At 45.9% G+C, this 13,165-nt stretch overlaps 1 protein-coding gene across 3 annotated transcripts in view; it reads right to left on the minus strand.

Moving 5' to 3' along the window:
- Nucleotides 1-260: 260 nt before the first annotated feature.
- The window catches only part of CAB39 (calcium binding protein 39), an 85,958-nt gene continuing 73,053 nt past the window's right edge, over nt 261-13,165 (minus strand). For all 3 annotated transcript variants that reach the window (XM_039234591.1, XM_039234592.1, XM_039234593.1), the window contains exons 6-9: nt 10,154-10,213; nt 7,478-7,543; nt 3,394-3,537; nt 261-2,823 (exon numbers count right to left, since the gene is read on the minus strand). In XM_039234591.1, coding sequence (XP_039090522.1) covers nt 2,635-2,823; nt 3,394-3,537; nt 7,478-7,543; nt 10,154-10,213 — 459 coding nt within the window. In that variant the 3' untranslated portion in view covers nt 261-2,634. The remainder of the gene's footprint in view (nt 2,824-3,393; nt 3,538-7,477; nt 7,544-10,153; nt 10,214-13,165) is intronic.

The raw sequence follows: 13,165 nt of genomic DNA on the forward strand, positions 1-13,165 counted from the left end.
GCTAGGGTCTCAAGAAGCAGTCAAACAAGATGTGGTAACGGTGACCGTGAAAGGCAGGGCGAGGGGCTGCGGGGCTGCGAGGCCCGACGCGGAAGGGAAAGCCGCATCTGGCCCCAAAATCAAACCCTGAACAGGAAGCAGGACTCAGGCGCGTGTGCTCACGGTCCCCGTTGGTTTGTGACAACATGTACGCCGTGTGTCCTGACGGGGCTGTTCACGGACACACATGCTTCTCTGGAAGATACCACGAGAACGGACAGTGCTGTTTCTCCAAAATTTTATTTTAATTTAAATCACAGGGAGGGCCAGCCAGGTGTTCTGGTGAGAAATCTCCGTTTCCCCGGGAGAAGGGAAATGCTTTCGTGGCACTGTTAACAACTGTATACATCTCCACCTTTTTGTCTTTTAAGGGCTAAAAACCACACTGAGTGACTGTACCTGACTCAGGTAAAGTGAAACCTTTATAACACAAAGAAAGCACTTCCAGTATAATAGTTTTGGTAAGATGAATATATTAAATGATCATAACTTTTCACCTTTGAAATGTTTTCACATTTTTGTTAGAAAACAAAAACAAAGCAAGTCCTAACTGTCCCCAGGTCCCAAGGCAACGGTGGCCGTTGCTGGTTCCTGGGACGTGCTGTACCCTCACGGTGTCCCACGTGTGAGGGCGGGTGCCACGCAGCCTCCGCCCAAGTGGAAGCTGTGTTGTCGTTCCAAGTTCTAGGAACCGGCTTGGCAGGGACACCTTTCTTCCACTTGGTGTAACTGATGTTTCTGCGCCAAATCCAGACGCCAAGCACTGGACCGCGAGACCCAGAACGTTTCCTCACGGTCAAGTCCCCCGTTCGCTTCCTAAGTATCTCGGGTATGTTTCATTTCGGGGAGCTTCGGTCACTTTCCCGACTTCCGACAGAAAAACATGACTTATTTTACACAGAATTTGGGAGAGACAGCCTCAGGAGAAGCAAGTATGATGCAGACTGCCTTCTGACTGAGAGGAGAAAACACATTTGTGTCTTCGGGAGCTCGTTTCCTCACTGGTATGCCCAGGAGGTCGGAAAACCTGCTTATGCTCAAAACATCAACTGGGAGTCTCATGTTGCTGGCTGATAAATAATTCAATTAGTAAGAGAGGCTAGCAAAGAGTAAGGATATAAATTTCTTAATCAGCTACAGCCATGCTGAATTCAAACTGGCAAACTCTGATTTGTTGTTAGTTGTGAACTTTGTATCGCTAAGATGAACAGATACCATTCTAAGAACTTGACATAGATAGGTTCTAGGAGACGTTCTGCCATGGTCACAGTAACAAAAAGTGGTGCAAAATCAGTTACTTTATAAATACTGATAATTTGCAGCATTAAGGAACAGGACATTTAAAAAAAAATAAATTTCCCCATAGGACACCTATGACTAGGGGCTCTTCTTTTCCTAAGAGAAGCCAAAGTTTTAATTATTCAGTTTCACAACTATTGTACTGGATTACTTACTCTAAGAAAGAAAAGGCGCTCTACAGAGGTTTCCTCCACACATGAAGAATCAGCAGGAATTTAGCATAATCGGTATCATTCATGTCTGGCGAGCTCATGACTCATTTAATGAATAAGGCCGACACGGCGCAGGAAGTGCAGCGGGTGGAGTCCCAGGCCTACCGAGTGGTGCCCAGTAGACAGCGGAATACGAAGGATCGGTTTCCATTTTCTCGTTTAATGCTGTGATACTTAAAAGTTAAATCAGCATTTTCATGTGATCGGAAGTCTTTCAATTACATATGAGCATTCATTTTTTTTTTTTTTTTTTTGCAAAAACTCAATATTAGGTAATAGTTACATACTAATACAGTAACATTCCTCTGCTGTACAAATTAAATCATTTAAAAGAAATGAGCATTCTAAGAATTATATACAAAAGAAACCTGTAAGCATTGTTGAAATGAAATGCAAGGTGTCACTGTTAGCTCTACTGGTTTAAAATACCTTCCAAAAAGTAAAATTAACAAATACCCTTCAACGTATCCAGGTTTACAAGTCTCAAGGAAATCAAATGTCGAAAAATTCTAGAAAGCTGTGAAAAGCGTATATACATTTTCCTTATGACCTTATGAAGCTTCACACCTTTGAGAAGTTGCTATCGTTTTATTCGCACGTCAACTCTATCCACCCCCAAAAGCTCCTATCTTGGATACAGCTCCCCTCTGATCTCAGCTGCAGCTCTGCTCAATCTTCCTTCAGTGAAGGCGCAACCTCACCATGAATCCACGCTCAGATCTCTGACAGAGACCAAGGCAAACACAGACTGAATCTGAAAACACCACCCCCTTCTTCCCTAGACCCCACTGTCACCTACGCATCTGCCTGCAGGGGCCTTGCTATAGCCCCGCGAACAGAGCCCTCGAATTCTGAAGCGACACACAGATCAAGAAACAGTCCACGTGTGCTCTAGTGGGCAAGAAAGCAGCAGCTACGTTCTCCAACTTGGACTAAAAAAAAACAAAAAAGGTAAAATGAAAAACCGTTCACTTAACAGCAGGTTAGCAGTAATGTTCCTCATGAACCGAGAAGAGAGCCTGATGCTGAATAGCTAACAGCAAATGCTGAATCTGGATTTACTATTTTAGGTGTTGATTGGAAATTAGGCTTCTTGCTGGGCTGGTCTCTTCAAATCCCTGATCTGTTTAACTAAATAGGTCTTCTCATCGTTAAACTGTTCGTCCTCGGTCCTGTCATTCTGGAACTTGCTGAGGAACTCTATGAGTTTGGTCTGGTTCTTGAGGAGGATGTCTAGGATGGGCTGCGTCTTGTTGGGATTGGCTACAAACACCTGCATGCAGAGAAAGCAGCGTCAGTAGCAGAAGGAATGAGCCCGTGACGCCCGCCCGCAGCCGGCTCGGCATGAGCAACACGCGCCCGATGCTTCCCCGGGGCCCGCGGTCCAAGGTTGAGAGAGAATTTCGTTCTAGAAAACCTTGTTTTACAATGGTGGGGCAGGAGTGGAGAATTATATGTTTCAGCACAAAACGGACTGACGTATTCATTTGTGCTCTGAAATTCAGTAGCTTGGTATTAAAATACAGACTGATTTTAGAATAAAATGGGCAGAAATTATTTCTGGGCAAGGAAAGTCAGAACGGATTCTCAGTACTAAAACCTCCACAGAAAGGATTAAAAAACACATTAGAAAGTGCTTTACTTTGGATTAATAATATTTTACGTCAGAAATAAATGACTCGCCCCTTGTCCCCCCGTCCAGATGGTACACCTTGCTTCTGGGACTATTTTTGTTAAATATCAACTCCGATTACCAACACGAAGCTAATACATTGCAGTTACTGGTAAATGAAGGCGATGAAGGCTCTGGAGGGAAACGCAGTCTGCGGCTCCCGCACTGTACCTTAAACACGTGGAACGCCTCAAACTGGATGTTACGACTCTTGTCTCGTAGGAGATTCATCATCAACTTGAGGTTCTCTGGTTTACTGATGTATTTTGTCATAATTGTGAAGTTGTGTCTGTCTAACAGTAGTTCACCGAGAAGCTGAGAAGACATTTAAACAATTACTCTTACACTGTCATCAAAATTTCAGGTAAAACCAAAGTTAAAAGAAAAATATTTCACTTCTTAATCATCACTGTTAAGCCCAGAACAGCAGTCACTCAAAAGGTCGATGAGTGGAATCGAATTTTGGCCTAGGAGCTAGCGAGGGCCCACCACGTGCCACCTGACCGTGTGCACCGTTCTTGGGGGGGCTCAACCGTAGGGGGCGTCCAGCACTGCTCCCTGGTCTGGACAGGCGCCAGCGCACATTTGGCCTAGAATCCGCAACCGGCAGAGCCTATTTTTCACATAAGCATTTCTGTGTCTCATTAAAAAACAAAACAAAACCTATCAAAGAAAATGGTTAGAAGTTATTGATAATTCTTGTTTAACTTAACTACAATTCTTAGCTAATTAAAATTATTTTATTTCCCAGGACAAGAGTGTTTCAAAACAGGTCCAAAGCTTTCCATACACTTACCTTAAACTTGCCAAGGCTGTGCTTTTATCAGACCTGAGTCAGGAAAGTTTATAAAAATGAGTATTTCTATTCTTTCTTTAGCAAACTGTCCTGAAGACACTAGTTTTTTCTTAATGACTCCTCATCACCACTAATGACATTAAGCTAAAAAAAATGTCTGTCCAGGGCTTACAGAGTCATTATCCCACAGTGGTCCTTGACTTTCCAACTGTTCTCTGCTCGCTCTAGCTCTCTTCTTCTCAAACCATCAGTCACCTCCTCACGTTGTCAGTGAGCCAGCTTCTAGGGAAGGTCTAGTGTCCCCATCGTGGGGGAGGAGGCCAGGGATAGTCCTTGCGGGCAGAGGCAGGGTGGTAGAAGCCTGGCCCCTGCGTCAGCCCTGGGTTCAAATCCTGGGTTCGAATCCTGACTCCCCACACCCTGTGAGCTATGCAACCTTGAGCACATTAATTTCCCGGTGCCCCAGTTTCATCGTCCACAGTGGGAGTGGATGACAGTACCTACATCTTATGAGAGCGTAACGAGAAATAAAAGCACGAATATGTGCAAGGCACGTGGGACTGGATTCTACACAGAGACATGCACTGAGGTCTAAGGGAAGGAAAATGCATGAGGAGAGTTATTCTGTGCTGGGTTATTTGCTCTGGTTAATTTCTTTCTGGATTCTTGGCTATGTTCTAGATAGCTGAAAATTTCCAGACAACTGATCTCTAGATAAGAAATACGTAATATTAAATAAAAAATAACCTGATGTGCAGGAGAACAAATCTGTTCTATGCAGGATTTACAATGAAATTCTAGGAAGAATTCAAAAGCTGTAGCTCAGGCTTCACATCAATCTGAATCACAAAATGTACAACTTCCAGGGTGCCTGGTGGCTCAGTCGGTTGAAATCAACTCTTGATTTCAGCTCAGTTCATGATCTCACGGCTCATGAGTTCGAGCCCTGTGTCAAGCCCCAAGTCTGGCTCTGCACTGACAACTCGGAGCCAGCTTGACATTCTCTCTCTCCGTCTCTCTGCTCTCCCCCCAGCTTGCATGAGCGTGTGTGCGTTCTCTCAAAATAAACTTAAAAAAAAAGACCACCCCAAAATATACAACTTTCAAGGTAAGAAAGAACAAGTATTTACTCTTATGAAGACTCAAAAGTTACTATTAGGCATGTGAAGAGATACAGCTTTACTGGTGTTCATTTTCTATCATAGAAACCAAAGAAATACCAAGCATGGCTCATTTGGTTATCTGGAGGTTATCAGTTTAGTTATCTGGAGAAGGGTAACTGCTAATTCTTTAAATTTCTTTAGACCTAAAAAAAGAAGTTGGAGGTCTTGCACAGGGAAAACACACTTGCTGGTAAAATAAATACAGGAATACTAAATGCCTGTGGAGCTGGAAAAAGAGAGTATAAATGAAAATCCATGTTTAAAGTACCAGTGGTCCTCACAATGGCTCCGTGTGTCCTGAGGTGTCACAGAGCTGCAGGAGCCAGGGACGGGCCCCATGTCCATGACTGAGGGCTTGCAGACAGCAGTCTTAACCATCCTTTTCAGGTTGGCAATTCCAAAGTGGCAGAAAGATCTTGAATGCCTCTCTCCTTATCGAAGCAGCCCCCAGATTCAGAATTTGATTTGCCAATACACTACCCTCCTCCCCGTCCCGTGAAGAGGTCCTGGCCCTTATGGAAGCTACTATCCCAGGTAGTCCTGCCCAGCCTCCTTGGCCGTGGAAGACACCGGCTCCATCCGGCTGCTCATGCCTGTGTGACTGCTGGGGAGACCGGGCGTCTTGGCCCTCAGATATGAAGGCGTTGCTGGCACAGCACCACACTTTACTGTGCTGAAAATCAAAAGGGAGCCTACACTGTATTACAAACATTACAAGTATATATGACGTCACACCGCACCGATGTACGGGAAGAACGATTCCTGCAACAGCTGCCAGAATGTCCACACCCGGCCCAGGGGATGAGAGGACTGGTCTTATGAGCGGCCCTGGCTGCCAGCACCCCCGGAGACCTGGAGCCGGGAGGGGCCCCAGCAGCGGCGGTGAGCGGACAGCGCCCCAGCCCGACAGGAGCGCTGCGGCCGGGATACGTTTCCACGCTGCGCCTGTTCCTGGGCCCCAAGCGCAGGAGTTACAGTCTTCAGAGAAAAGGAGGAAGCATCTGGCCAGATGGAAAGGATTCTTTTGGAAATGTGGAGGGTCGAGAGCATTCTAATCAAAGGACACAAAGTATAGAAGAGGCTCCTGATGTCCTTCAGTCAATCCCCAGAGAAAGATACGGTGGTGAAGAGTGAGCTCCCCCCCAGCAGGAGGGGAGGCAGGAATGAAGTCCTGATCAAAGTGAATTCAGACACCTCTGAGGGGAATGATTCCGAGAGAAGAGTAGAATTTGAAGTGGACACGGCCAAAAGTATAGGTGGAATGAAATTTCCACCCCCCAATCCTTTGTGATCTGCACCCGCAGCTCCTGTCAGGACCTGTAGTGAGGGCAGGCTTTCATTAACCGCAAAGAGAATTTTCTAGAGCAGAGGTCAGCAAACTTTCTGTAAAGGGCCAGACAGTAAATGTTTTAGACTCTGCAGGCCATACAGTCTCTGCGGCAACCCTTCAAATCTGCTGTTCTACTCTAAAATAGCCTTATAGAATACAGAAGTAAATGAATGTATCTGTGTCCAATAAACCTTTATTCACAAAAACAGGCGTTGGGCTGGATTTGGCTCATGAGCTACAGTGTGCCAGCCCGTATTCCTGAGATTTAAATCTTAAATATCTTCTTTTTTTAAAAAAGAGTATTTATTTAGAGACAGAAAGTGTATGTACATGCATGAGCAGGGGAGGAGCGGAGAGAAAGGGAGAGAGAGCATTTGCCCAAGCAGGGTCCGTGCTGTCAGTGTGTGGACCAGGCCGACATGGGGCTAGATCTCACGAACTGTGAGATCATGACCTGAACTGAAATCAAGAGCCAGGCACTTACTAAGCCACCCAAGTGCCCCTTAAATTTAAATTTCAAACGGAACTGTCCATGTCCTAGTGTGACACAAAGCAGCCACACCTGCCTGTGGTTGAAGGTTTCACTGCTCACGGCCGCCCCGCCCCCCCGCCCATGGAACAAGCCTCTGTCATCCTGGGAAGCACAACAGCTACTGGGACTTCATCTAGTTGACATGAGCTTAAGTTTCAAAAACAGGCTTCCGAATCTAAACTACTGTGTTGCTAAGAGGTAGAGACCGCTTCAAAATTCTCTAATTCCATGTTGGTTTCCCCACTTCCCAGTGGGTGGGCAGATGGCCCGTGTGGACCACAGCTGACCTTCCTTTCCACAAAAATCCTGACCGTGGACAAGAGTAGTTTCCTCTCAAAGGTCTAAGACCCACACCAGCATATCTCCCTTTCCCCAAACACAAATTTCACATGCCGGGTGAAGAGAAGTAAAATACATAAAACAATCAGTTATACCTTGAGTGACTGTCTTTTTGTCACATAGTTTTCTGAATGAAGTAACTTCTCATATTCACTGAAGAACTAAAAGACAAGAAAACATGTATCAAATTATTTTTTAAAAGATTGGTAGAGAACCTTAGAAAGCTTGAGCACAAACTTCTAACACCACGAAGGCCAAGCGGTGCCCGTCTGTGTCACACAACCCGCCCCGAGGACTGCCTGTGGGGGAGGGCTCCTGGGACCGCTGTCGCCCAGTGCTAGCCAGGCCCGCACAGCTTCAATCTGGTCCCCCCGTCAACCAAACTCCACGTGCATAAAACAGAACCCTACCCTCCAACTGTTTTCTCAGGGTGGAGTCTGCTCTCGTTTCTTGGTTTTAGGTTAGAAAATGACTTTTTTAAAATAATTCAGTGAGTCCAAAGCATAATCACAAAGAGAAAGTTACCGATTCTTTCAATGCATCAGGCAAGAGAAGAAAATGATTAAAAACAGACAGGAGGAGAAATTCACCACTCTCAAATAGGTATGAGTTCTAGAAAAGGCAGGACTTGGGCTCAATCTTGAAAAATAGCAGGGATTTCATTTAGAAAAGGGGAGGAGATAAAATGGGAAGGACCCAGTGTGACTGAAGGCTGGAGAATGCACGATGTGACAGACGTAGGAAGTGAGGGAACGTGTCCACCAGGTTTACACAATGCTGGCAGCAAGCACGGTGTCACTGGCATGGTAAGGCGTGGAAGCCGATCAAAGCAGGAGGTAGGAAATGGACATGAGGGACACAGGAGCCAAACTGGGCCTATGCTTTACGACGGGTCCTTCTCAGCCATTCGCCTGAACACAGAGCAGGGACTCCTCACGGAGGTACTCTCAGGGAACGAGGATTCAGCCACCTCACCTCGAGGGCTGCGCCCACCGCATGCCACTGTGATCAAGCCCCCGAGAATGCCCACGGGAGAAAGGTGTTTTGTCTTACAGATGTTGTGATCTTTTAATCGATTTTGTTTCCCTCGGTGCTTTCAGTTATCAGAAAGCTCAGGGCCAAAGGTGCAGGATTTTAGATCACGTAATTTTGTGTCAGAACACTCCTCCTGGGTTAATTTAAATTACCGGCCTCCTCCCTTTCCTTCTCCCTCTCTCGGATCTGGCTGTATTAGCGACACTTTCTGTTAGTTGCCTCACGTACGTTTTCCTAAAATTTTGTTTGACTAATGTCCTCTGTTAATAGGGAAATATTTTACTACAAAAACTGATGTCACTGGTGAAGTTAAATTTCTTGGAAATTAGTTTGTATCTTTGGTAGGCTTTAAACTAAGATACTGGTATGTTAGGTTAAAGAATCTTTGAGGCCGTGTCGTAGTACAAACAATCTAGCTGACATTTACTGACACCTCCTGTGTTCCAGGCAGGGCTGTCAGGCACTCAGCACACACATTCTTACTTAATCCTCACAAGAACCCACCACAATGGTGAGGGTGTGATTATGAACCTTCTATTTGGGACTGAAGATCCTGAAGGCAGAGGGTGAATGAAGGCAGCCGCCACAGGTCTGGAAGCACAAGGTGGGGCTGGCGCTCGAAGCCAGACCCCAGGCAGTCGGTGCCAAAGCCCACACTTCTAACTGCTACAGAAAGGCACCCGTGAGATGACTGTGCTCCCATTTTAAACCAACGCACAAAGACACATATCGTATCCAAGTGGAAAATTAAAAACATGTGACCAGCAATGTTTAAGCCACTCATAGGCTATCTCTGAGGGACTTTGATGCACTCAGCATTGCATGCTGGATGCTGCTGAGTGGGAGGAGAGAGGAGCACACAGGAGTTTGAAAGCATAGATTTTGCCTCTGAGAACCTTACAATTTAAACTCAGTTGAACAACGAAGGATCAGCAGTGCCTAGGATCTCAAAAATTCAAACACCTAGTGAAGAATGAAAACCCATGCCAAATCCTGCGGTCAGACAGGAAGTTTTAAATGGACTCTTACGATCCTGCCTTCTCTAAGAGCACCTGTCGTCGAACTGCGGGCAGCGTGTAGGTCAGGCTAGTCCAGCCTAAGGACGTGCCCGTGGGCATGGCGGGAGCAGAGCTGGCGTGCGGTGGAGGCGAGCCCCTGACACTGGGGCCTGAAGGCTGTGCGGGTGAAGGGCACTCAAAACTGTTTACGCCACTCAGGAAGTCGGACATCAACTCAAGCTGCTGGGCTAGTCCAGTGTCCTCCTGGAGGATGGACTTCTGAGTCCCCTGGCAGTAACAGCCTCGGCCGCGGCCCTGAGGAGGCAGCAGCGGGAGCAGGGCTCCCCGACACTGGTGCTCTGCTCACCCTCGCAGCTGCCGCATCCCCCTCCTCCTGGAAGTGGCAGGAGTGTGGGAAGCCGATGGAGAGGCAGGGAAAGTTAAAGTTCGGTAATAATTTTCTTTTTATCTTAACTGTATATTGTCTTTCAGCAGCAAAGGGCTTTTATTTCCTCCCCTAAAGCAAGAAAAGATGCAAAGGGTAGTGTGTCAATCAAAAGATAAAAATTCTGCTTCTGACCACGTAATGGTCTACACCTCAGTTCAGTAGGGGAAGGGCTTATGGCACTGTCTAAAACCATTACATATGCAAAATAAGTACCTGGCACACAATCTAATTTAAATCTTTCATTTCTGGTATAAAGCTTGTAATTTTAAAGTAGAATTTCATATACTTACTTTATCATAATGCTGTTCCAAAAATTCTGCACTGAGCAATTTATGTCTTGTAAGTAAATCCTAGAGAAAAAAAAAATACACTATTTTACAGGTGTTCTGCATTCAAGTTCTTTTAGAAAAGAGAATCCTAAAACATGCCACGCCATTTTACCTGATAAAAACTGTTGTTAAAACTCACTATACTTAAAAACACTGCACACAAATTGCACTGAAAATGTTGACTCTATGGAAGAGCAAATAAAATCATTAATAGCTGGCAACTGTGATTGTGACCGTGATTAGTCACAGGTCTACAGCGCTTAGAAGGAAAAATTTAAAAACAAACACATAAGGCAACAGAAATACAAATTAAAAGAAAAGGAATAAGGCAATAAAGTGAAATAAAAGTCAATGATTGTGGTAAAGTATCAAATAGAATACTGCTCCTGGGGGAGAAAGAGGGAATTTCTTTCATTAGAAAAAGTATTGGAGGCTCCATTTTCTTCCTCCTAACTTCTGTTGTATTTTCTGTTATCTTCAGTTCATATCTAACAAAATCTTTTTTGTGTGTGACAGAATGTTTTCATTGTTTGTTTGTTTTTTTGTGCAAAAAGGTGGTTTTATTAAAGCACGAGGACAGGACCTGTGGGCAGAAAGCTGCCGGAGAGAGAATGCTTTTTAAAAGCGCTATCGTGTTATAAATATGAACTCCTAAGTAAGCACACTAATGCTGCTCACGTGTAGACTCAAACATCAGAGTGACCCGGAGTCCAGTCCCGCATTCCTCACCACATGGCTTTCCCAGAAAACAACTCCAGGGTCATTCACTCAGCAAATATCTACTATGTGCCAGGTAAAGTTCTAGGTGCTGGGGCTCCAAAGACAAAAAGATGTGGTCCCCGCCTTTCAGGACCTAGCAGTCGGCAATGACTAGCCTTGGTCTCACCAGGGGGGATAGAATGGGACCTCAGGGCAGCAGAAACCATCAATATTTGGTGGATTTTTGAATAGAATTCCTTTAGAACCGCCTACTGGAGGGGTTAATGCCAATAATCCCCTTTCTCCGAACCAACTTCCCTTGTTCTCTTAGCGCTTTATGTCTGAGTGGCCCAGGTTACAATGAACTAGTGTTTCCTGAAGTATGTCCAAGTGTAATAGCAGTCCTGAGAAAGGTCTAGGAAACATCCCAAGGCCAAATGCTCGTGGGAAGTGCTACAGCTCCGGTTCCCCCGTGGGGACTGGGCAGGTCTCTGGAGACCCTACAGGGAGCTCTTCTGTCACTCACCTTGTTAACTGCCCTTCCCTGAAAGGCCTTCCTCACACAGGCTTTCCTCTGGGCCTGCAGACCCACGTCACTGCCATACAGAAGCCTTCCGGACTGGTCACCAGCACGGACAGAGTTGTCTTTACGTCTGTCTGTGGGATTACCTGACTGCCATCTCCCACGCCAGACCATAAGTTTTAGAAATACAACGGTCATGTCTATTTTTACGAACCTTTGAATCTCCAGCAGCTATACGGAGCCCAGCACATAGAAGGGTGTAATATTTAATAAATAAATGAATGAAAGAATGAACCAACAAAATCAGGGAACAGGTTTGGGAAAACATCACAGCAAGCAATCTTTCAAGTATGCTTTTAAGGTTTCTAACTCTACCCCAAAGATTTACAGGTGTTCAAACTGCTGGATAGGGTATGCATCGTATGTTCAAGAAAGACCTACCCAATTTTTTCAAATCTCCCTTGGGAATTAAACAGACACAAGGGTAGAAAACCTGGAGTCTGAGCATCCTCAAGAGCTGGAAAGAAATGCCATGAAGCTTCTCGGTATGGGGCATATGGGTACGGGGAGGGGAGAATTTATATTCTCTGAGTGTACTGGCCCACAGGGTCAGCTATTAGGGAGACAGGTACATGAGAACTTGAAGGGAATGTATCAGGCATGCTTGTTAGCGGCGTACGAGCCTCAAGGGCAGGGGTTTGTCTGGTTCACTGTTGAACTCCAGCACCTAAAGAACAGTGCCTGACACAAGGTAGGCAGACCCGTGGAATGAGCTGAATGAACAAATGAATAAACGAATTAAGGGATTAGTGTGTCAGGATCCACGTAAGACTATGTGTCATTTCTACTTTTTCTGTGGCTGAATCATTCTGGAGACCACTATAAGGAAGTATGGAGAAAGGGAACCCGGTGTTCACTGCTCTGTCATAATCTGACAGAAGAAAATGTCAAAGGAGGGAGGCTTAGAGACAATGGCTCTCAACTAGGGTTGGATTTTAGGAACAGGGAGATAGAAAATATTGCTCTAGAAAGCGAACTTCCTAGACACGTTGTACAATACATTTTTACTGAAGTTCTGAGAAAGGAAACTACTGTGAAGGACAGATCTCAGGTAGGAACCAGAGCCTCGCAGCTGGGCCACACATGAAGAGGGGGATCCCCAACATCTCCCCAACCATGGAAGATTTTCGTTATTATCATCTGGTTTAAAGAGACCAGGAAATTCAAAAAACCACTGCCAATCTAGGAATCAAGTCTTCAGTGGCCTTGGGGTAGAAGAAACTGAAGGGCGGCTCTGAGACGGCTAACGCAGGAGACGGACCCCAGTGCACAGAAGGACGAAAGCCCCACACCAGGGCCTGGAGAGGAGAGTGAAACACTGGTAGGAAGGGAGCAACTGCTGAGAGTCAGCAACGAGAAAAGGCTGATTCCAAGCTGGGAAAAGAGGAGGTGGGGACTTGGGCAGAGCCTCTACCTACTGAGTGATAAGAAGGAATCTCACCCTAGGAGCTGGAGCCACGTGCTTTGGAGGGCTCTCCCAGGGTCGGGGACAGAAATCGAGAGAAGAAAAGATGAAGGGGAAAGGGCATGCAGTCAGTGGTCAGCAAGCTGCAAAGTTTCCAGGGCGCCACATGGTCCCAGACCACAAGGTGCTGGGTCGGCTAGTGGTGGGGAGGAGGAGCGGGACCTGACTCCCCACCTCGCTCAGCTCCAGTCTATCCAAGGCCTGGTAGGAGTGCAGACAGGCAGGG

This window comes from Hyaena hyaena, unplaced genomic scaffold, assembly GCF_003009895.1.
Source record: "Hyaena hyaena isolate Hyena2069 unplaced genomic scaffold, ASM300989v1 scaffold_86, whole genome shotgun sequence".
Taxonomy (NCBI): domain Eukaryota; kingdom Metazoa; phylum Chordata; class Mammalia; order Carnivora; family Hyaenidae; genus Hyaena; species Hyaena hyaena.